The sequence below is a fragment of the Oryctolagus cuniculus genome, chromosome 21, assembly GCF_051225735.1.
Source record: "Oryctolagus cuniculus isolate XC-2025 breed Fujian yellow rabbit chromosome 21, ASM5122573v1, whole genome shotgun sequence".
Taxonomy (NCBI): domain Eukaryota; kingdom Metazoa; phylum Chordata; class Mammalia; order Lagomorpha; family Leporidae; genus Oryctolagus; species Oryctolagus cuniculus.
This window is the reverse complement of record NC_142887.1, coordinates 5,288,442-5,310,065: the sequence shown is the minus strand read 5'-3', so window position 1 is coordinate 5,310,065 and position 21,624 is coordinate 5,288,442. Positions and strand designations below refer to the sequence as shown.

Sequence of the window (21,624 nt, the reverse complement as noted above, 5' to 3'; positions counted from 1 at the left end):
TTTACAAAAATAGAGGAGAAAAGGCTGGGAAAAGTGAAAAGAACAGACCAGAGCCAGATCATACCAGTGCTAAGACAGCTGGGAAGGCAGTGGGAGGCAAGGGGCCTCGGGTTTTGTGGGCACAGTGTGCTGTGTGGTACTCCCTGTGGTCTCCTTGACCACTTTGCCCTTGTGGCACTGAGAGGCAGCTGACTGCCCTGCTGGGTGGACTGTGTGGATGTCCTGAAATGCGTCTTGACCTTGCTGTGCTTCTCCTCTGCCTGCTAGACAGTGGCATCCACACGGCCACCCATGGACTCTGCCCAGCCCTGCCAGCGGCCTCTGCCCACTTCCTCGTCTACCTCGTCCCTTGCACCTGTGAGTGGCCTAGGCTCAGGACCCCTGCCTGCGCGGTCATCACCAGTGAACAGACCTTCCTCATCAACCAACAAGGCGCTGTCTCCTGTTGCTTCCCGGTCTCCAGGGGTGGCTGTGTCAGCCGCACCCAAACCACAGAGCCCTGCTCAGAACGCTGCCTCGTCCCAAGACAGTTCTCAGGAAAAGCTCGCAGAACAAATGACACTGGTGAGTGCACTGAAGGAGAAGTGCTCAGAAGCACATTTCACTGCGATTTTTAAGGATGTGACCTGTTTTTTGAAATACAGGCAGAGGTTCAGGCTTCAAATACTTGCAATAGCGGAGACTGGGCTGGGGTGAAGCCAGGAGCCAGCAGTGCAATCCAGGTCTCCCACATGTTGTATCAGGAACCCAGTAACGTGAGCTATCACTGCTGCCCCCCAGGGTCTGCCTTGCAGAAAGCTGGAGCCAGGGGCCGGCGCCGTGGCTCACTAGGCTAATCCTCCGCCTTGCGGCGCCGGCACACTGGGTTCTAGTCCCGGTCGGGGCGCCGGATTCTGTCCCGGTTGCCCCTCTTCCAGGCCAGCTCTCTGCTGTGGCCAGGGAGTGCAGTGGAGGATGGCCCAAGTGCTTGGGCCCTGCACCCCATGGGAAACCAGGATAAGTACCTGGCTCCTGCCATCGGATCAGCGCGGTGCGCCGGCCGCAGCACGCCAGCCGCGGCGGCCATTGGAGAGTGAACCAACAGCAAAGGAAGACCTTTCTCTCTGTCTCTCTCTCTCACTGTCCACTCTGCCTGTCCAAAAAAAAAAAAAAAAAAAAAAAAAGCTGGAGCCAGGAATCAGACTCAGGCACTCCGGTGCAGAATGTGCATGTCTTGACCCTAGGCTGAGAACACCTGTCCCAAGGGTGTGATAGCTTGAAACTGCAGACTTCATAGTGTGGGCATTGAGCATGGTGTGTGATGGTAGAAAACCAAATGTTTCACCTGCTGTGGAGGAAGCAGACTCCAGTGGCGAAGGTCTTTTTCTTGTGATGATCAGCAGTGTTGGGCTACTTTCTGGGCAGCCAGGTGTGAGGGCTGGGAAGGGAGAGAGTCAGAGTGGGCTGACGGCTCTGCGTCAGGCAGAGATGAAGCCCTGGCTGTGGCCCATCGTGGAGATTGACTACCCAGCACTTAGCTCTTGGTTTTTATTGCATAACTAAGCATTTATTTTGTTCAGCTTCGTTAGGGAAGTTAAACAAATAGGGTAGGCAGATAGCCTAGCTGTTTGGACGTACACCTGCCAAGAGTGCTTCCTGCTAATGTAGAACCTGGGGTGATGGCTCAGGTGGCTGAGTCCTTGCCACCCATGTGGGAGACCTGGGGCAAGCTCCTGGCTTTGGCCTAGCCCAATTCTGACTGTTGTGCTCATTTGGGGAGTGAACCAGTGGATGGGGAAGAGTTGTTTGCACTTGGCGCTCTCTTTTTCTGTCCCCCCTTCTCCTCCCTCTCCCCTCCAGTAAATACTTTTTTTAAATAACGAAACATCAGATAGGAGGTTGTAACCCCAGTGGTCCCCCTGACCTGGCATCACAGTGGTCAGTACCTGGTGCCACACTGCAGCACTGTGCAGCGTGTGCAGTCTGCAACACAGGACAGTCTTGTTTGCTCAGTTCTTCCCCTTTCCGATGGTTTTGGAGCAGATCCCAGGTGTCATGCTGTTTCCTTTGTCAACACGTGGGGTCCTCCCTGTGTTTTAGGGAAGAATAAGACTTGTTGCCCCATCTGCTCCAAAGGCTTCCAGGGCAGTCACAGGCTCATCTGCCTGAGCTTCTGGAGCCAGCTCAATCTTTGTGTCCAAGTCTTGAAACTGTGGCTTCCTGAGGGTTTCTTCATTAGGACTGATAGAGCCGTGCACATGGCAGGGTTTCGAATGTTTGGGGTCTGAAGTAGCAGACTGTGCTAGATAATTGTATGCACTGATGTCACCTCCCTGTCCAACTCTTGCAGGAAAACCAGATCCACCAGCGGATTGCAGACCTAAGGCGAGAAGGCCTGTGGTCTCTGCGGCGGCTGCCAAAGCTGCAGGAGGCCCCCCGGCCCAGGTCCCACTGGGACTGCCTGCTGGAGGAGATGCAGTGGATGGCCACAGACTTCGCCCAGGAGAGGCGGTGGAAGGTGGCTGCTGCTAAGAAGGTAGGGCTGAACACAGGCTGCCCTTGAGCTGTGCTGCCATGGTAACTGGGCCTTGCAGACTGACTCTGAAGGCTTCTGACTACTATAATCCCTTCCAGTGGTTTGTGTGGTGACTTTGCCATGCGAGTCGTTCTGAGGAATGGTGTTAGGTTTGGTGTTAGGAGAACCAGTGTGGACCATGGAGAGCAAGTGGTCTGGAATTCGGGTGCCTTCCTGCCAGTTTCACCTACAGTGGAATCAGGGTGTCCCTAGCACCCAGGCCCAGGCTGGTGCCCAGGGCTGGTCAGGGAGCTGAGGAGGCTGAGAGCCAGGAGGGCAGTGTTGTAGGAGGGGCTGCAGACTGCGCCCCTGACCCATGCTTAACTCTACCGAGGCTTCTGGTCCAGCTTATTCTCCAGTTCTGAGTAAGAATTTATTTCATTTTTACTGTACCCAAAGCACACATACAGGAGGCACAGCTTCTAACTCCAGAAATTTGGGGATAAGCCCTTCCCCCATGTTCTGTTCTCCCTGTGTCATGCACCCCCGTCTTCATGTCTAGGGCCTGTATTCATATTTCCTGTACTCTTATGGTGTAGTCAGTTATTTGTCCCTTGCCCTGTCTGCTTCTCTCCATGAATTCTCACCATCTTTCCCCATCAAGGTCAGGGAGGGAAAGGCTGAGACCACTGGGATATACAAGGTTTCAAGTCAGATTCAAGACTGTTCCTTCTGGCAGCTCATAGAGAAGCATGGTCCTGGGCATGTGGACAGCAGCTGGACAGGTCGTGGTTGGGTGGCAGGGCACGGTGGCACTGGTGAGGCTGGGCTGGCTCGTAGCACAGTGTCCTGGTGGGGCAGTTGGGTCATTTCCATTCCTAGAACGGGATGATGGTGACTGCAGGACCAGCCCCTCTGTGCTATCAGTTCTAATTCACGTCTCTGCCTTTTTAGTGTCCTGTTGGTAGATGTGTAGAGTATACAGTGCGGAAAGCAGTTTGGCAGTTTAAGGCAAAAGCCTTAAAACTGTGAGTTATTGTAGCCCAGCAGTTTCCACATGTAGGAATTAGGTAAATTTTGCTGCCATCTGTGCAGTGAAGTACTGTGTACCACATTGAAAGTCCGTGATCCCTGCTGCATGAGCGGACAGAAGCTAACCAGGTACTCAGTGGGGAAAGGCTGGAGTGCTGTACAAGGTTCCAGTTTTGGGAAAAATAGCATGTGTTTAGTAAAAGAGTGGGTTTTTTAAGATTTATTTATTTATTTGAAAGAGTTACACAGAAAAGGAGAGGCAGAGAGAGAGAGGGAGGGAGGGAGGGAGGGAGGGGGAGAGAGAGGTCTTCCATCCGATAGTTCACTCCCCGATTGGCTGCAACAGCCAGAGCTGCGCCATTCCGAAGCCAGGATCCAGGAGCTTCTCCAGGTCTCCCACATGGGTGCAGGAACCCAGGGACTTGGGCCATCTTCTACTGTTTTCCCAGGCCATAGCAGAGAGCTGGATCAGAAGTAGAACAGCCAGGTCTTGAACCGGTGCCCATATGGGGTGCTGGCACTGCAGGTGATGGCTTTAGCTGCCACACCACAGCACCAGCCCCGTAAAAGAACGTTTTCTAGAAAAGTTCAGCCAAGTGGTGTTGGTGGTCTTTCTGTGCCACTCTCTCATGCACTCTACGAACATAGGAGGGCATATTTGACAGTCAATTTCAGGTGACTTAAGGCTGAGAAGACAGTGCAACAGAAGGCTCTTGTGTTTTCATTCACTAGCTCGTCAGAACTGTGGCACGCCACCATGAGGAGAGGCGGGTCCGCGAGGAGAGAGGCAAGAAGGAGGAGCAGAGCAGACTGAGGCGCATCGCTGCATCGACTGCCCGAGAAATAGAGTATTTTTGGTCTAACATTGAACAGGTGAATTCTGTGAGGCTGCCTGCCTCAGATACAAGGCCATGAGGCTGATTGCACAGGCACAGTTGTTAGGGTGAGCTGAGACCCAAGTCCTGAGACCCAGGTGCTGGGTTATTGGCTTGTTGAAATGCTTGGGATGAGCTGCACTGACCTCTGTGTTTGTCTTTGCACCTGGGAAGACACCTAGTACAGTCTGCAGGCATCGAGATGTCTGAGAGCCCTGGTGAGACTTTGGGAGACTCCCTGTAGTGTTAGTGGACGTCTCAGCAGCAGAGGGCTGCCCCAGTGTGCCTGGGTGCACACAGGCACTCCTCACCCAGTCTTTCTCAGATTACCTGCCTCCTGGTAGGATTTGAACTCAGTGCAGACAGAGACAGAATAAATGAAAACACCAAACTGGGAATTTCTTCTTGAAGAAATTTGAAATGAGGTTGGACAGCTGTGCATTTGAACTGCTGTATCTATGAGTTTTAAAGTTTGTGTGCTGACTTCTGTAGTTTGCAGCCTTAATGCTATTATTTATTCTCTTTGTATTTAGGTTGTCGAAATAAAACTACAAGTAGAATTAGAAGAAAAAAGGAAAAAGGCCTTAAATTTACAGAAAGTTTCCAGAAAAGGTACGATTCTTTCAGAGGAAAGCCTTAACAAGTCCCGGACTGTCGCTCCCCGTCTTCGTGGGGGAACGACACAAGACCCTGCGCTGTTCTTTCGTCTGCTCGGCCCTCCCCGGGTTTGCTGCTGGTTCTTCCCGGGTTGGCTACTATCCCTTCCACCTCCGTGGAAGGGCAGTTCCCCCTGGCCACATTCCCCACTTTCGCAGGGGAGCGGCACACCGCCGGCCGGCTCGTCTCGGGGGCTGCACAGGTGTTCCTTCAGCTAGATGTTCCCCATAGATGTTCCCGGTGCATGCCGTCTCTCTCCTCCTTTATAGTCCTCCTCCGCCAATCCTAACTCGGCTGCCCACACGCCGAGTACGCTGCTCTCCAATCAGGAGCAAGTCCTACAGTTTATTGGTTGAACTGGAGGCAGCTGTGCGGAAGCTGTTTACTTCTCTCCCAGCGCCATATTGTGGGAGAGCAGATGCATAGAATAAGTCCTAATTCCAGTAACTCAGTCCAGTCCGGATTGCTCCCCACAGATCCCCCTTTCTTTTTATTTTTTGGCGTTGATACGCGCCTGTCTTCGGTGTCCCGCGGCACACACTCTGCTCTACTTGCTAGAGTTGCCACAGGCTCTTACAAGTCCTATCAATCAGGCAAACCGAATCCGGGTCCTCTCTTCGCCATGTTGTGAGGAGGTTTTTAGGCGCTGATGCGTGCCTGTGTTCGGTGCCCCGCAGCGCATGCTCTGCTCTGCCTGCAGGGGCTTACAAGCTCTATCAGGCAAACCGAATCCAAGCCTTCTCATTGCCTTTTTGTGGGGGAGACTTATTAGTGTTGGTTTGTGCCTATCTTCGGTGACCTGCAGCTCATGCTTTGGTCGAGCTGCTTGCTGGTGCTTACCGCCTTAAATCAGGCAGACCGAATCCAAGCCTCCTAATTGTTTTATTGTGGGGAAGCCTTAATGATGTTAATTCGTGCCTGTCTTCGGTGACCTGCGGCGCATAAGCTGCTAGCCGCCCAGGTGCTCATCGCCTCACTTAATCAGGCAGACCGAATCCAAGCTTTCTCATTGCCATGTTGAGGGGAGGCCTTTCTATTTCTCTATTTCTCTATCTCCGGGCATTCCTATTTCTCCCATTTTACTTCTATCTTCCAGCATTCCTATTTCTCTCACTTTACTTCTAAACTTCTGTTTCTCTTATCCTTGCGGCTTCCCGGCGCCTCGCCCCGCGGCAGCTTCACGGCTCTGCGCGGCTTCCCGGCGCCTCGCCCCGCCGGCGCCCGCCCCGCGGCGGCTTCACGGCTCTGCGCGGCTTGGCTTCGCGCGCTCCGCGGTCTCCACGCCCTTCGCGTCTGCACCACGGCCTACGCCAGCCCCGTTCCCTATCTATTCACGCCCCGTGCTCTCTCTGCACGCGGCGGCTTCCGGGAGTAACACAGCGTAGCTTACGTGTCCGCCACTAGCATTCAATCTAAGTTCCCCGGGCTAGCCTGGCGAATTCAACCCAGCATACGTCTCCGCCCCACGGTTTGGCTTCCCGTCCTTTGCTCCCCGGGCTAATCAGACGGATCCCAACCAGGCTCACGTTTCAGCTTCTGGTTTCAACTTTTCGCCCCCTATTCCCGGGCTAACTTGAGAATCCCAAAGTGGCTTTCGTATCCGCCTCGGCCTGCCCCCCGCGGCTTCAATTTCCCTAACATTTTTCTCTACCCGGTATGTTTCCCTAAGTTTTCTTCCAACAATGTTCCTCCCTCATTTCTCCTGGCCTCTCCCCACAGTCCGCGTCCGAGTCTGTTTGTTCTAGCTTTCACTTTCACTTTCGACCTTAGAGATTTCTCCCAGCTTCCCCCCATAGTCCGTATCTGAGTCTATGCCTAGGCTTTCAATAGCTTCTTCCGGCACCCTTTTCGTCCGGCTTTTCCCTAGGCTGTTTGCTAGTCTCTCTCTCCGGTAATTTCCCATTTCTTCCCGTTTCTTCCCTCCTAAGTTTCATATCCGTCCTAAGTTTCCTATCCGAGCTAGGTTTCCTATCCGAGCTAGGTTTCCTATCCGAGTCATTTCTTCCCTCCTAAGTTTCCTATCCGTCCTAGGTTTCCTATCCGAGTCACGGCACCATTATGTCGCTCCCCGTCTTCGTGGGGGAACGACACAAGACCCTGCGCTGTTCTTTTGTCTGCTCGGCCCTCCCCGGGTTTGCTGCTGGTTCTTCCCGGGTTGGCTACTATCCCTTCCACCTCCGTGGAAGGGCAGTTCCCCCTGGCCACATTCCCCACTTCCGCAGGGGAGCGGCACACCGCCGGCCGGCTCGTCTCGGGGGCTGCACAGGTGTTCCTTCAGCTAGATGTTCCCCATAGATGTTCCCCGTGCATGCCGTCTCTCTCCTCCTTTATAGACCTCCTCCGCCAATCCTAACTCGGCTGCCCACACGCCGAGTACGCTGCTCTCCAATCAGGAGCAAGTCCTACAGTTTATTGGTTGAACTGGAGGCAGCTGTGCGGAAGCTGTTTACTTCTCTCCCAGCGCCATATTGTGGGAGAGCAGATGCATAGAATAAGTCCTAATTCCAGTAACTCAGTCCAGTCCGGATTGCTCCCCACACCGGACTGTCCTTCGTGTAGGTTACTGCTCACAGGGCCGCTTCATAGGAGCCGCTAGCCACCAGGGGACCGGCGTTTGCCGGTGGCTTGCCAGCATCTGGTCTGCTCACTGCCATGCCTCCGTGTGCCGCCACTCGAGCTTTGGTTGTGTTGCGAGGTGTCTGTGAGAGTCAGCACCCCCAGCTGGGTTACTCTGGGTGTCCTCAGCATCGAGGTTCTCAGCCTGCTCTGCAGTCAGTCCCTGGCCAGTGAGGTGTGCTCACCCAGGGGTCTGTCCCATGTGGGTCCTTCTGGGGATCTGTCCTGTGTGGTGCTGGTGCGGTGTTTGCATGGACTCCTGGAGTCCTCACTCCACAGACTCCCTACTTGCTGGACTCCTTGGTGTGTGCCCTGCACAGAGGAGGTGATGTCTGTGGTCTCCTTTGATCACAGAACACCCCTGGGAGGATGAGTGTGAGCCTTGCGTGTTCCTCGTGAGGAAGCAGCCTCAGAGGGGGCCCCTGCAGAGGGCGTAGAACTTGAAGATGGGAGAGTGGCTGCTGTGAGTTGTAGGAGGAAGAAGGCAGCAGGCCTGGGCCAGGCAGAGGTGCCCTCCTCGAGTGTGAAGAACATCTGCTCTCTGCAGCCTCGGTGAACACTAATCACGCTCTGTATTTCTTCAGGGAAGGAGTCGAGACCCAGGGGATTGGAAGTATTACCAGAACATTTCCTGGTGAGTTCAGGGTTGTGGCTGCCCTCTGGCACAACGCACATGTGGACTGGAGGGAGTGCTGCCTAGACAGATCTGTCTCTGGTGGTGGTTTCCTTTCCTTACAGAGTCAGCCCAGTGTGACAGTGAACCCATCCTCCCTGGCGTTAGTCTGCATAGGGTGTTCATTTGGCAGTTTGGCAAGATGCAGCCAGGCACAGTGACTGTAGATTTGTGTCCTTGTTCTGCTGCCTGGTGTCTTTCCCACAAGTGGAGGCTCAGTGTCCATGGGTGCCCAGGGCCTTTTGCCGTCCTTGTGGGTTATGCACCTTGGCTTCCCGTTCTGTTTTTTGAGCTTCTGTCTATTACTTTCATTCTGTGTTTCAGGATTCCAGAGTATCTGGAAGAAAGAGAAAAGCAAGCACGTCCTTGACTGATGATGAAGGTCTGTCTCCACCCCCTGGTGCTGTCTGTGCCATGTGGTTCACATGCAGTCACTCTTGGTGCTGGGGGGCGGGGGGCACTGTTGGGGGGTGTGCACCTCTGTGTCCATCCAGACGTCCCCAGTGCACAGAGTTCTTCAGGATCCCTAGCATCCTTGGCAGGTTTTTTGGAGCATCACAGAGGTAGGTGTCTTTTGTGAGTTTGGAAATGCAGCTGTATCTGGGGCTCAGAGTAGATATGTCAGATTGGGGTCATGTCCATGGTGACCCTGGATGGCTGCGTGTGGGTTCCCTACGGGGACCTCAGCAGCTACACAGAAAGGGGGACATTGCTCCGTGTGCTCTGAGATCTGTTGTGTGTTGAAAACCCAGGACTGTAATCATAGCTTGAAATGAGAGGGAAAGCACACTTTCCAGTTTCTTGCTCATTTAATAAATGATCCTTGCCGACTTTCACCTGCGAATCACAAAGCTCAGTTTTAATCTCGTCAGTAGCTGTGGAGAAACAGTTTGGAAGCCCTGTAGTGTTCAGTGAGCAACTGGAAAGCTCAGAGGGACTATCCTGCCCCCTGACTCCGATGGTGCCCATTTTAGTGGAAGATGAAGAGGAGACCATTGAAGAGGAGGAAGCACACGAAGGGGCCGTCGATCACCAGACAGAACTTTCTAATTTAGCCAAAGAAGGTAGGCCTCATGATCGTATTGAAAACTGCTTTTCTTTTAAATAGGCACAAAAAACTATGAAAAGTGTGTGTCAGGTGCCGACTGACTGCACAGGACATAGAGTGCAAGTGCCGTCACAGCTGGCAGTGCCGTAGCCTTGGTCTCGGCACCTGATGGTTCACGTGGGTCCCTCTCTGGACTCTTGTTCCCACCACCTGCTTACATCTCTGAATAACAGTGTAGCCAGGGGTGCGCGTGTGAGGACTTTGGTGAACAGGGTCAGGCTTGTTCTGCTCAGTCATCCCTCTCCCAGGGCCTCCAGACCGTAGTGTGTGAAGCCATTGCTTGCTGCTTTTGTGCCACTGAGGGACGCCAGTGTCCCGTTCCTCCCTTGCAGACAGCGCTGCTGTGAGCCTCCTTGCAGCGTGCCTGTGCATTGGCTTGGGCATAGCGCTATGGGCCGGGAGCGCATGGCACTGTCTGGGAACCATGCCGCCTTGTTTAGATTGGCCGCCCGTGCTTCACGTTCAGAGGTGCTGGGCATTGTCCACCCATCTGGTGGCTCTGTGATTGCTGATGGAGTTTCTTTCCAGCTGTGTGGCACAGTTGTGTACAGTGCCGTTCTGGAAAAGCTTGTCTTTCCTCACCAGTAAACCAAGTTCCTTATACCTGGCGCTTTCCGGGGTCAGTACTGTCTGATGGCTCATTTGTACCAGTTTCTGTGTTGGTACCACAGGTTTATAATAGTTCTTGATACCTGGTTAGGCAAGTTCTTCCACGTTGCTCTTCTTTTAGGAGAATCTTGACTGTTGTTGAGATGTTTCAAGTACACATTAGAATCAGGTTGTTGGGGCTGGCGCTGTGGCAGAGCAGGTAAAGCTGCTGTCTGCAGTGCTGGCATCCCATATGGGTGCTGGTGCAGGTCCCAGCTGCTCCTCTTCTGATCCAGCTGTCTGCTATGGCCTGGGAAAGCAGCGGGAAATGACCCAAGTGCTTGGGCCCCTGCATCTGTATGGGAGACCATGAAGAAACTCCTGGCTCCTGGCTTCAGATTGGCCCAGCTCTGGCTGTTGCGGCCATTAGGAGAGTGAAACAGCAGATGGAAGAGCTCTCTCTGCCTCTGCCTTGCTGTAACTCCACTTTTCAAATAAATAAATAAATCTTAAAAAAAAAAAAGAAATTTGGGGGGGATTATTATGGATTCTTAAAGGCCTGGCACTGAGGGAGTTTGCTCCAGAGAAAGTTTCTGTTAACTTCAATCTGTGCTCTTTTATTTATTTATTTATTTATTTTTTGGACAGGCAGAGTTAGACAGTGTGAGAAAGAGAGACAGAGAAAAAGGTCTTCCTTTCCGTTGGTTCACCCCCCAAATGGCCACTGTGGCCGCTGCGCTGCGGCTGGCATGCCGTGCCAATCCAAAGCCAGCAGCCAGGTGCTTCCTCCTGGTCTCCCACGCGGGTGCAGGGCCCAAGCACCTGGGCCATCCTCCACTGCCCTCCCAGGCCACAGCAGAGAGCTGGCCTGGAAGAGGAGCAACTGGGACAGAATCCGGCGCCCCAACCGGGACTAGAACCCGGGGTGCTGGTGCCGCAGGCAGAGGATTAGCCAAGTGAGCCACGGCGCTGGCTTATTTATTTAATTTTTTTAAAAGATTTATTTATTGGAAAGTCAGTTTACAGTAAGAGAAGGAGATTCAGAGGGAGAGATTTTCTGTCTGCTTGTTTACTCCCTAGATGTCTGCAATGGTCAGGATTGAGCCACGTGGAAGCCAGAAACCAGGAGCTTCATCTGGGTCTCCCACAAGGGTAGCAAGGTCCCAAATACTTGGGCCACTCTCTGCCATCAGCAGAGCCATCAGCAGGACTTGGATTGGAAATGGAGCAACTGAGACATGAACTAGCACCCACATGGGAAGCTTAACACACTATGCCACAATGCCAGCCCCTTACGTATTTAAAATTTTTATTTATTTTTCATTTTATTTGAAAGACAGGTAGACAGAGGTCTCCCATCTGCTGGTTCATTCCCCAGATGTGTCCCAATAGCCAAGGGCAGGGCCAGGTTGAAGCTCAGAGCTCAGAATTCAGTGCAGGTCTCCCTTGTGGATGGCAGGGGCCCAAGTATTTGAGCCATCATCTGCCGCCTCCTAGGATGGTCATTAGCAGGAAGCTGGACGAGAAACAGAGGAGCCGGGACTTAAACCATATGAGATTTGGGATGTGGGTGTTCCATGTGGCGGCTTAACCGTCGTACCAAATGCCTGTGCTCTTTTGTTTACAGTGCATCTCCTATAAAGTGATTGCTGACCGACAACTCTCTTGACATTGGAGCATTTAGTACATTTGTGTTAAATTGAAGTGCATTCTAATTGAGTTTAGATCTATTGCCATTTTTTAAAAAGATTTATTATTTGAATGTCGGAGTTAATAGAGAAGGAGGGAGAGACAGAAAGAGATCTTCCATCCATCGGTTCACTCGCAATGGCCAGTGCTGGACCAGGCCGAAGCCCAGAGCCAGGAGCTTCCAGATCGCCCATGAGGGTAGCAGGGGCCCAAGCTCTTGGGCCATCTTCCGCTGCCTTTCCTCGGTCATCAGCATGGAACTAGATGGGAAGTGGAGGAGCCAGGACACAAATAGGATGTCAGTGTTGCAGGCAGTGGTTTGACCCACTGTGCCGGCCTCAATCTATCATCATTTTAATTTGTTTTCTGGCTTCCTCATCTGTCATTTTTAAAAATTATACATATTTGGGGCCAGTGCTGTAGCGTAGTGGGTTAAGCTGCCACCTGCAGTGCCGGCATCCCATTTGGGCACTGGTTCAAGTCCTGGCTACTCCACTTCCCATCCAGCTTTCTGCTGTGGCCTGGGAAAGCAGTAGAAGATGGCCCAAGTCCTTGGGCCTCTGCACTCGCGTAGGAGACCCAGAAGAGGCTCCTGGCTCCTGGCTTCGGATCGGCGCAGTTCCGACCACTGCGACCATTTGGGGAGTGAACCAGCGAATGAAAAACCTTTCTCTCTCTCTCTCTCTCTCTCTCTCTGCCTCTCCTTCTCTGTGTAACTCTGACTTTCAAATAAAATAAATATTTTAAAAAAGAGAGAAAAAAGGAAAAAAATTATATGTATTTTACTTAATTTGGAAGGCAGAGAGAGAAAAAGTACTTCCATCTGCTAGTTTACTCCCCAAATGCCAATAATATGGAAGACTGGGCCAGGCCAGTCAAAAACCTGGAACTCCATCGGGGTTTTTCATCTGGGATGAGATGATGCAGATATTTCATCTGTTCCCTGCTGCCTCCCAGAGTGCACATTAGCAAGAAGCTGGATCAGAAATGGAGCAGGAGGGCCGGTGTTGTGGCACAGCGGTAAAGCCACTACCTGCAGTGCCAGCATCCCTTACAGGCACCAGTTTGAGTCCTGGCTGCTCTACTTCCAATCCAGCTCCCTGCTTATGTGCATGGGAAAGCAGTAGAACATGGCCCAAGCCCTTGGGCCCCTGCACCCACATGGGACACCTAGAAGAAGCTCCTGACTCCTGGCTTCAGCCTGGCCTAGCACTGGCTGTTGGGGCCATCTGAGGAGAGAACCAGCAGGTGGAAGATCTCTGTGTGTGTGTCTCTCCCCCTCCATCCCTCCCTCCCTGTAACTGTGCCACTCAAATAAATAAAAATAAATAAAAAAAGATACAGTCTATGTCAATAATGGTTAACCATCTTCACTTTTAGGAAAAATAAATGTGCTTTAAAAAATCGAGGTTGAGCATTGCTGATCTGAAAATCCAGTGTGGATCCTGGGTAGTGTGGATTTTGGATATTTAGGTTAGAGACTCTCAGCTGGTAAAATGTGGGAAGTGGAGTCTGAACACTGTGGTCTCCAGCCCTTGGAGTGATGGTACCAGCCTGCGTGCATGTGGCTTCTAGGGCCCTGGCGTTGTAGGTGAGTGACAGTTGTAGAGGACGGCCTCTCCTTGTCCCTGCAGCGGAGCTGCCACTGACCGACTTGGTGAAGCTGTACGAGGGCGCATTTCTGCCGAGTTTCCAGTGGCCACAGCCCAGTCCTGACAGTGACGAGACGAGCGAGGACGAAGGTAGGCCTTTGGTGTTCCTGAAGAATTTAGGTCTAGAAACAGAGGCCAGTACTTACAGAGTAAGTATATAAAATTTTAAAGATCTCTTCATTTTTCTTTTACTTTTGTGAAAGAAGAAATTGGAAATATGTATATATATTTAATCTTATATTGAATAAAAATTAGATTCTGTGCTTTTTATTTATTAATTGGATCAGTTATCAAAGTATTTGATTATGTTGTGAAAAATAGGGAAATATGGTTTTATGGACTAGATTTTTATCATCTTTTTTCCAGCTGTGCTCTGTTTAATAATACAGTAGTTTTAAGTAGTTTGTTCTATTATTTACTAGGTTTTATAAACAGATGCAGACTATACTAAAAAGCCTGTCTTCCCTGTAGTTTGTAGATGCTGTGCAGGGGCCAAAGCATGTGAAGAGGGTCCTCTGGCAGCCAGGCCCTGGCCGCTTCTGGTCCCCTGCTGGCTGCAGGGTTGGCTGGGAGGGGCTGGCCATCTCCTCCTTTACCGCATCTGGGTGATGTTCCAGTTTTTCTGGTTTGGGAGGTGGTGAAAGGGAGACTGCAAAAGCTGAGACACCCTCAGCTCTACCTGTGATGCTCCTCGTCGTGCAGAGCACCTACTCTTGTCTCCACCCATGACTCTCCCCATCCCACAGAAAGCTTCCGAACACCAGGCTGTGTGCTGCCGGTTACACCCTGAGAGCTTTCCAGAAGGGCCTAAATTTGGTGACTTCAGAGAGTCCCTTCCATATATCCAGATAGTGTTGGGTTGCAGACTGACTGCTGCTGAGTGTTACGCTGGGGTTATGTGGGTTCTGTAGACTTCTGTCTTGCAGCACTCCCAGCCTGTGTGTCTCCCTGTTGCAGATGCCGAGGACTGCCCTGGTGAGGGGGAAAGTCGGAGGGACCTGGTCCTCATAGACTCACTTTTCATCATGGATCAGTTTAAAGCTGCAGAGAGAATGAATGTTGGGAAACCCAACACAAGAGACATTGCAGAAGTGACAGCTGTGGCCGAGGCTGTCCTGCCCAAGGGCAGTGCCCGGGTCTCAACTGCGGTGAGATGCTGGGCAAGGGGCAGGGTCTCAGGAGTGTGCGTGTCCCGGTCTCTGATGCTTAGCCAGTTCCTTGTTTCCACCACGGAGGATGTTAGAATAAGCAGTGCCTGCTCTGCCCTCCCTGTTTCCTGTTATTCTTGTGGTTCCCTAATATGGTTCATATGGTTCACCATACAACTCTTTTTTTTTTTTTTCTCCTAAAGATTATTTATTTGAGGAGCTAGTATTGTGGCGTGGCATGTAAAGCTGCTGCCTGCAATGTCGGCATCCCTTATGGGCACCAGTTCGTGTCTCCACTGCTCCACTCCCTATGCAACTGCCTGCTAATAGTTTGAGAAAAGCAGTGGGGTAAAGAAAAGACCCAGGTATTTTGGGCCCCTGCCACCCATATGGGAGACCTGAAAGAAATTCCTGGCTTTGGTCTGCCTCAGCCCTGGCCATTGCAGCCATCTGGAGACTGAACAGTGGAAGGAAGATCTCTGTTTCTTTTCTTTTCTTTCTTTTTTTTTTTTTTTAAATTTTATTTTAGATTTGTTTATTTATTTGAAAGGCAGAGTTACAGAGAGGCAGAGGCAGAAGCAAAGAGAGAGGTCTTCCATCTGCTAGTTCACTTGTCAAATGGCTGCAGCGGCCAGAGCTGTGCCAATCAGAAGCCAGAAGCCAGCATCTTCTTCCGGGTCTCCCACACGAGTGCAGGGGCCCAAGCACTTGGGCCATCTTCTACTACTTTCCCAGGCCATAACCGAGAGCTGAGTGGGAAGTAGAGCAGCTGGGACACAAACCGGTACCCATATGGGATGCCAGCGCAGCTTTACCTGCTGTGCCACAACACCAGCCTCTCTCTAACTCTAACTCTTAACGCTAAACTCTTAACTCTGACTTTTAAATAAATAAATACATAGGGGCCGGCACTGTGGTGCAGTGGTTAACGCCCTGGCCTGAAGCGCCAGCATCCCATATGGGCGCTGGTTCAAGCCCTGGCTGCTCCACTTCCAATCCAGCTCTCTGCTATGGCCTGGGAAAGCAGTAGAAGGTGGCCCAAGTCCTTGGGCCCCTGTACCCGCATGGGAGACCCAGAAGAAGCTCCTGGTTCCTGGCTTTGGATCAGCGCAGCTCTGGCCTTTGTGGCCAGTTGGAGAGTGAACCATTGGATGGAGGACCTCTCTCTCTCCTCTCTGTGTAACTCTTTCCAATAAATAAATAATAAAATCTTTAAAAAAATAAATCTATAAAAATACATATATAAAATCTGATTTGAAAGGCGGAGACGGATCTTCCATCCACTGGTTTACTCATGACCCTCTCTCCCTCCCCCAGTGGCTGCAGTGGCCAAGCTGAAACCAGATCTCCACTGGAGTGGCAGGGACCCAGGTTCTTGGGCTGTCTTATGCTACCTTCCCAGGAGCATCAGCAGGAAGCTGGATAGGAAATGGAAAACCTGGGACTCCAGTTGGCACTCTGATATGGGCTGCTGGTTCACAGCATTGACCTCTATCATGGGCTTTTTTTTTTTTTAAGAATTATTTATTTTGAAAGGCAGAGTTACAAAGAGGCAGGGATGGAAGAGAGAGAAAGTCTTCCGTCTTCTGGTTCACTCTCCAACTGACCACAGCAGCCGGCGGTGGGCCAATCTGAAGCCAGGGGCTTCTTCCAGATATCCGATGTGAGTATAGAGACCCAAGGACTTGGATCATTTTCTGCTGCTTTCCCAGGCCATAGCAGAGAGCTGGATTGCACGTGGAGCAGCTTGGTTTGGAACCAGCGCCCATATGGGATGCAGGCACTGCAGGTGGTGGTCTTACCCGCTATGCCATAGTGCTGCTCGCCCTACCCCTTTTTTTGAAAGGCAGAGCCAACTGAGAGAGACAGATTATTTTCCATCCACTGGGTCATTCCTCAAATGGCTACAACAGGTCTTGGCCACACCAAAGCCAGGAGTTAGGGACTTCATCTGGATCTCCCAAGTGGGTGGAAGGGACCCAAGTACTTGGGCCATCTTCCCAGGCACTTTAACAGGAAACTGAGTTGGAAGAAGAGTAGCCAGGACTCAAACCAGCACTTTAATATGGGGTGGTGTTGTCAGCTGCACCACAGTGCTGGCCTGCATGGAACTGATTTTCTTTGCGTTATGAGAAAAGGTTTGGAAGATTGTTAGAACACGTCATTCTTTGGCCTGTTGTGTCTCCAGGTGAAGTTCAGCGCCCCGGCTCTATTGTATGGGGCTCTCAGAGACTACCAGCAGATCGGCCTGGACTGGCTGGCCAAGCTCTACCGGAAGAACCTCAATGGCATATTGGCAGATGAAGCTGGGCTTGGTAAAACAGTGCAGATCATTGCTTTTTTTGCTCACCTAGCTTGCAATGAAGGTAAGAGCTTGTTGATTCTTAGGTCTTCTTAGCTTGGCAGTAGGCTGAGGTACCTGATCCTGAGGGTGAGGACGTGGTCCTGTTGTCAACATTGTGCCTGTCCTATGGCCTCAGCAGGGTGTGGCTCAGAGTATTTGCTGTGAGCAAGCAGATAGCCTGTTCCCAGTTGTTTTAGAGTCCAGTGTGGCCCGGATTCCTAGCAGGCTGTGGCTGAGCCCCAGGTGTCAGACGTTGTCTTTCTTGCTCTGAGGGCAGCAAAGCCGGCAGTTCAGCTCCCTGCTGTTGCTCGGCAGACATGAACTGTGCTGTCCCTGTGGTCCTGGCTGCCCATCTAAGCTCATCTGATTTCCTAGTGCTGTAATCTATGTCTTCTCTTGTCTCCGAATGGGTTTTGCTTCTCTGGGCAGCATTTCTGATCTGGGTGTCCTGCACGGGCTCAACTGCTCCTGCAGTCTGAGCCCTTCCAGCCATACTTGGCTCCTTACCTCTTGCCACACAACTGGCACATAGCTTGTGTAGCCCTCTGGCTTCCCATCCACTGCCTGTGTGTTGCTGGCCTTGGTTAGGTGGCTGTGTGCGGTGCCAGCCAGTTGCAGAAGAGGTTGTGCCTGAGCCTCCTGACACAGGACAGGGTCTCACATTGTTCCTGTGGCAGCAGAAGCGCTCAGGACGGACCTTAGGGGGGATTGTTTAGATACAGACCTTTTTTTTTTTTTCCCCCAATTTTTTTATTTTTTGACAGGCAGAGTAGACAGTGACAGAGACAGAGAGAAAGGTCTTCCTTTGCTGTTGGTTCACCCTCCAATGGCTGCCGCGGCCGGCGCACCGTGCTGATCCGATGGCAGGAGCCAGGTACTTATCCTGGTCTCCCATGGGGTGTAGGGCCCAAGTACTTGGGCCATCCTCCACTGCACTCCCTGGCCACAGCAGAGAGCTGGCCTGGAAGAGGGGCAACCGGGACAGAATCCGGCACCCCGACTGGGACTAGAACCCGGTGTGCTGGCGCTGCAAGGCGGAGGATTAGCCTAGTGAGCCGCGGCGCCGGCTAGACACAGACTTAAGGCAGAGGAGAGAGGACTGACACCATCCTCTTCGCAGGAAGGGTGGCCACATCTGAGTGGTGAGGTCAGCCCCACTGGTGGGTGGCATAGATGCAAGTGGTGCAGTGGACTTGGAGCACCATGCTCCAGTTGCTGCACGGTGGAAGTGGAAGTGGGGAGGTCTTCAGCTGCCGAGGCACCTGGATGTCCCTTCTGGTCACTGCTCAGGGCACCACAGCATCCTCATGAAGTGACCTGTGCCCTAGGTTCTCAGGAGCCCAGTCACCTAGCAGAGCAGCACCTGGGCTCTGTTTTTAACTCAGAGTTTCAGTATCTAATGGAATACTTGAGCTTGCTGCATAGTTACTTCAAGATGGAGCAGCCAGCTGGTCTCACTGCTTTGTCTGTTAGATAAAAAAGGTGTTGGTCTGTTCACTGTGTTTGTACTGTTGTTGCCTGCTTTGGGCTCAGGGCTGTGTGGTGCCTGACTCAGAGCCCTGTGGTTCCCGACTAAACAGCATCCAGCCCAGCCTACGCTATGCCTTTTCCCAAGCCCAAGGCCCTCATCGTCCCACTGAAGGAAGCAGTGCGTGGCTTCTCCTGGGGAAGTCTGAGTCACCAGCATCATGACTATGGCACTTTGGGGCCAGTGTCCAGTAAAGTAAGGGTTCCTTGAATACAAGCACTGGGCAGTCTGAAAACCGAGACAGCTGCCTGTGACTGACAGGCATGCATATACTGGACACAGGGATGACCACATGAGAAAGAGACAGACAGAGATATCTTCTGTCTTCTGGTTCACTTCCCAAGTGACCATAACAGTCAGGGCAGGACCAAACTGAAGCCAGGAGCCAGGAGCTTTTTCTGATCTCCTGCGTGGGTGCAGGGGCCTAAGGACTTGGGCCATCTGCTGCTGCTTTCCCAGGTGCATTAGCAGGGAGCTGGATGGGAAGTGGAGCAGCCAGGACTCCAACAGTGCCCATATGGGATGCCAGGTGGTGGCTTTACCTGCTAGGACACAATGTCAGCCCCTATTTTTTTACCCTATATTTTCAAACTGTTGACCATGGATATCTGAAAACGAGAATTATCAAATATATTTGGGTTGGAGGGATCTGACAACCACAAAAAATTGGAAGTAGTCTGAACTTCTAAATTAAATTAGGGAGTTGTTTCATTAACTGAACAAACACGTGGGTTATTATTCATTCATTCCTTGGATCCTTCTCTGGGGACCGCCGCAGCAGGCTTTGCATGCAAAGAAGTGATCAGAGGAGAGCCTGCTCCCAGGATGCCACAGGACTAAGACAACAGGCAAACCTGGTGAGGGCCCAGAAAAGGGTGAGAGTAGTGTCTGTGTGGGAGGAGGTGCCCAGCATGTGGGGAGCCCTGGAGCCCTGGGCCCTGTCTCGTGTCAGCAGCAGCACCAAAGCTGGTATGGCAGCCAGAGAGAGCAAGAGGCCTGCCGGGTGGAAGCATCAGAGTTGTGAGGTTAGAGTTGATGCAGGCCTGTATCAGAGACTGTGACTCCAGAGTGCCAGGGTCTGTGAGAGAGGTGGGGCTGGGGACAGGCTCTCAGCTGGGCTTGCATCCGCTGGTTCTCCGCAGCCTCTTGGGTTCCTCGTCCATGGTTACCCAGAAAACCACGAGAGTTTACTAAGTTTATTATTTGAGATTAGAGAATGAATGTTGAATAAGCTCACAAAAAACAAAAATTGTTCACATATCACCATTTTTTCATTGTTTACCTTTATAATTATTATTAAAGATTTACTTATTTGACAGAATTACAGAGAGAGGAGGAGAGACAGAGAGATCTTCATCCGTGATTAACTCCCCAGGTGGCCACAAGAACTAGGCTGAAGCCAGGAGCTAGGAGATTCATCTGGGTCTCCCACAGGGGTGCAGGGACCCAAGCACTTGGGCCATCTGCTGCTGCTTTTCTCTGGTCATTAAGAGGAAGTTGGACTAGAAATGGAGCAGCCAGCGCATAAACTGGCACCTGTACGGGATGTTAGCGTTGTGGGCAGTGGCTTTACATGCTACACCACAATGCCAGCCCCTTCACTTTTTTTGTTGTTGTTGTTTAAGATTTACCTATTTTAAAGAGACATGCTCTATCTGCTAGTTCACTTCTGAAATAGCTGCAATGGTTAGGGCTGGTCCAGGCCAAAGTCAATCCTGGTCTCCCATATGGGAGGTGAGGACCCAGATATTTGGGCCATCTGCTGCCTTTCCAGGTGCGTTGCCAGCATGCTGTGTTGGGAATGGCGCAGCAGAGACACTCAGCCAGTGCTCTGACACGGGATGCCAGCTTCGTAAGCCACAGCTCGACCCACCGTGTCACAACACTGGCCCCTTTTGAATTTCACAGGAAGCACGCCGTCTCCCTTGCCGCTTGTTTCCCTCCCAGGTGATTTTGCAGGACAGCCCACGTGTGTGCTGCCTAGTCCTCCCAGCCCTCGCCGACATGCCTGGACAGACAGCTCTTCCTTCCTGAGCACACCTTGTACTCTTTCTCCAATCTTGCTTTCAGTTTGTGCAGAAAGCCATCTAGCTGGGATCTGCATTTCCCTGACTTGAGGCTGTGTCTTAGACTTTATCTTCCTCTTGCTGTTTTCCTGTGAAACTTCTGTCCCTGTCCTTTGTCCATTTTCTGTCGGTGGCTCCTTCATCAGAGTCAGGCAGTACTTTGCACATTTGCAGTAGATATGTGCACTGCAGATGTTCTTTTGAAGTCTGCCATTTCTGTGTTTAACTTAGGTTTATATTTTATTTATAACTTCAGAGCTGAAGCCTGCTGGTCTGTAGTCTAATAACTTAAGAATCCTTAAGTTTCTGAAGGATGGAACAGAAACTGCCCATCTCAGGTGGTCTGGATATTGTGATGAGTGGTTGGACACGAGTGTGGATTGTGCCTTCAGGCTCATGTACCAGCTTGTGGGAGGGCGCTGCAGGCACAGAACCCTGGCCTTGGGATCTCAGGGTGGGGAGCTGTAGTCTCAGTGCTAGCTCTGTGTGCTTTCTTCAATTTCTGAGCAGGAACAGGCTCAAGGTGGGTGTTCACCCAGGACTTGAACAGATGCTGGGCTTATTCCGTGGCTGTTGATCCATCATCACTTGGGCAGCACCTGCTCAGGGTCAGGATTCCCATCTGTGGCAGCACAGATGTTGCCAGGAGGACCCTGTTCCCTCGGAGTCTGCCTCCGTTGAGTGTGGGTTATTACATGTAGAAGTGGTGCCGAGTGCCTGGTTTGGCCAATGATCTTGTTTGGGGGTTTGTGTCTTATTTTCCTTTGCAGGTAATTGGGGCCCCCATCTTGTGGTTGTGAGGAGCCATAACGTGCTTAAATGGGAACTTGAATTGAAACGCTGGTGTCCTGGGCTCAAAACCCTCTCCTGGATTGGCAGCCACAGAGAACTCAAAGCAAAGAGACAGGTATTGTTTTTTTTTAAAAAGACATATTTCGAAATGTGAAGGTGTGTTTGTTTGTTTTATTAAAAAAAATTTGGGGGTGGGCACTTGGTGGAGCGTTTATGACACTGCTTAGGAAGCCTGCGTCCCATATTGGGTTCAAGTCCTGGCTCTGCTTCTGTTGCCAACCTCATGCTAATGTGTACCCCGGGAGACAGCAATACTGGCTTACGTAGTTGGGTCCCTACCTCCCACATGGGAGACCTGGATT

At 51.6% G+C, this 21,624-nt stretch overlaps 1 protein-coding gene across 24 annotated transcripts in view; it reads left to right on the top strand.

Annotated features, from left to right (window-relative positions):
- The window catches only part of EP400 (E1A binding protein p400), a 120,460-nt gene that overhangs the window by 36,317 nt on the left and 62,519 nt on the right, over positions 1 to 21,624 (top strand). For all 24 annotated transcript variants that reach the window (XM_089322930.1, XM_070066262.2, XM_051837621.3 and 21 more), the window contains 11 exons: positions 268 to 564; positions 2,330 to 2,515; positions 4,259 to 4,399; positions 4,935 to 5,013; positions 8,259 to 8,308; positions 8,672 to 8,729; positions 9,322 to 9,411; positions 13,367 to 13,474; positions 14,342 to 14,532; positions 16,721 to 16,898; positions 21,241 to 21,377. In XM_089322930.1, coding sequence (XP_089179056.1) covers positions 268 to 564; positions 2,330 to 2,515; positions 4,259 to 4,399; positions 4,935 to 5,013; positions 8,259 to 8,308; positions 8,672 to 8,729; positions 9,322 to 9,411; positions 13,367 to 13,474; positions 14,342 to 14,532; positions 16,721 to 16,898; positions 21,241 to 21,377 — 1,515 coding nt within the window. The remainder of the gene's footprint in view (positions 1 to 267; positions 565 to 2,329; positions 2,516 to 4,258; positions 4,400 to 4,934; positions 5,014 to 8,258; positions 8,309 to 8,671; positions 8,730 to 9,321; positions 9,412 to 13,366; positions 13,475 to 14,341; positions 14,533 to 16,720; positions 16,899 to 21,240; positions 21,378 to 21,624) is intronic.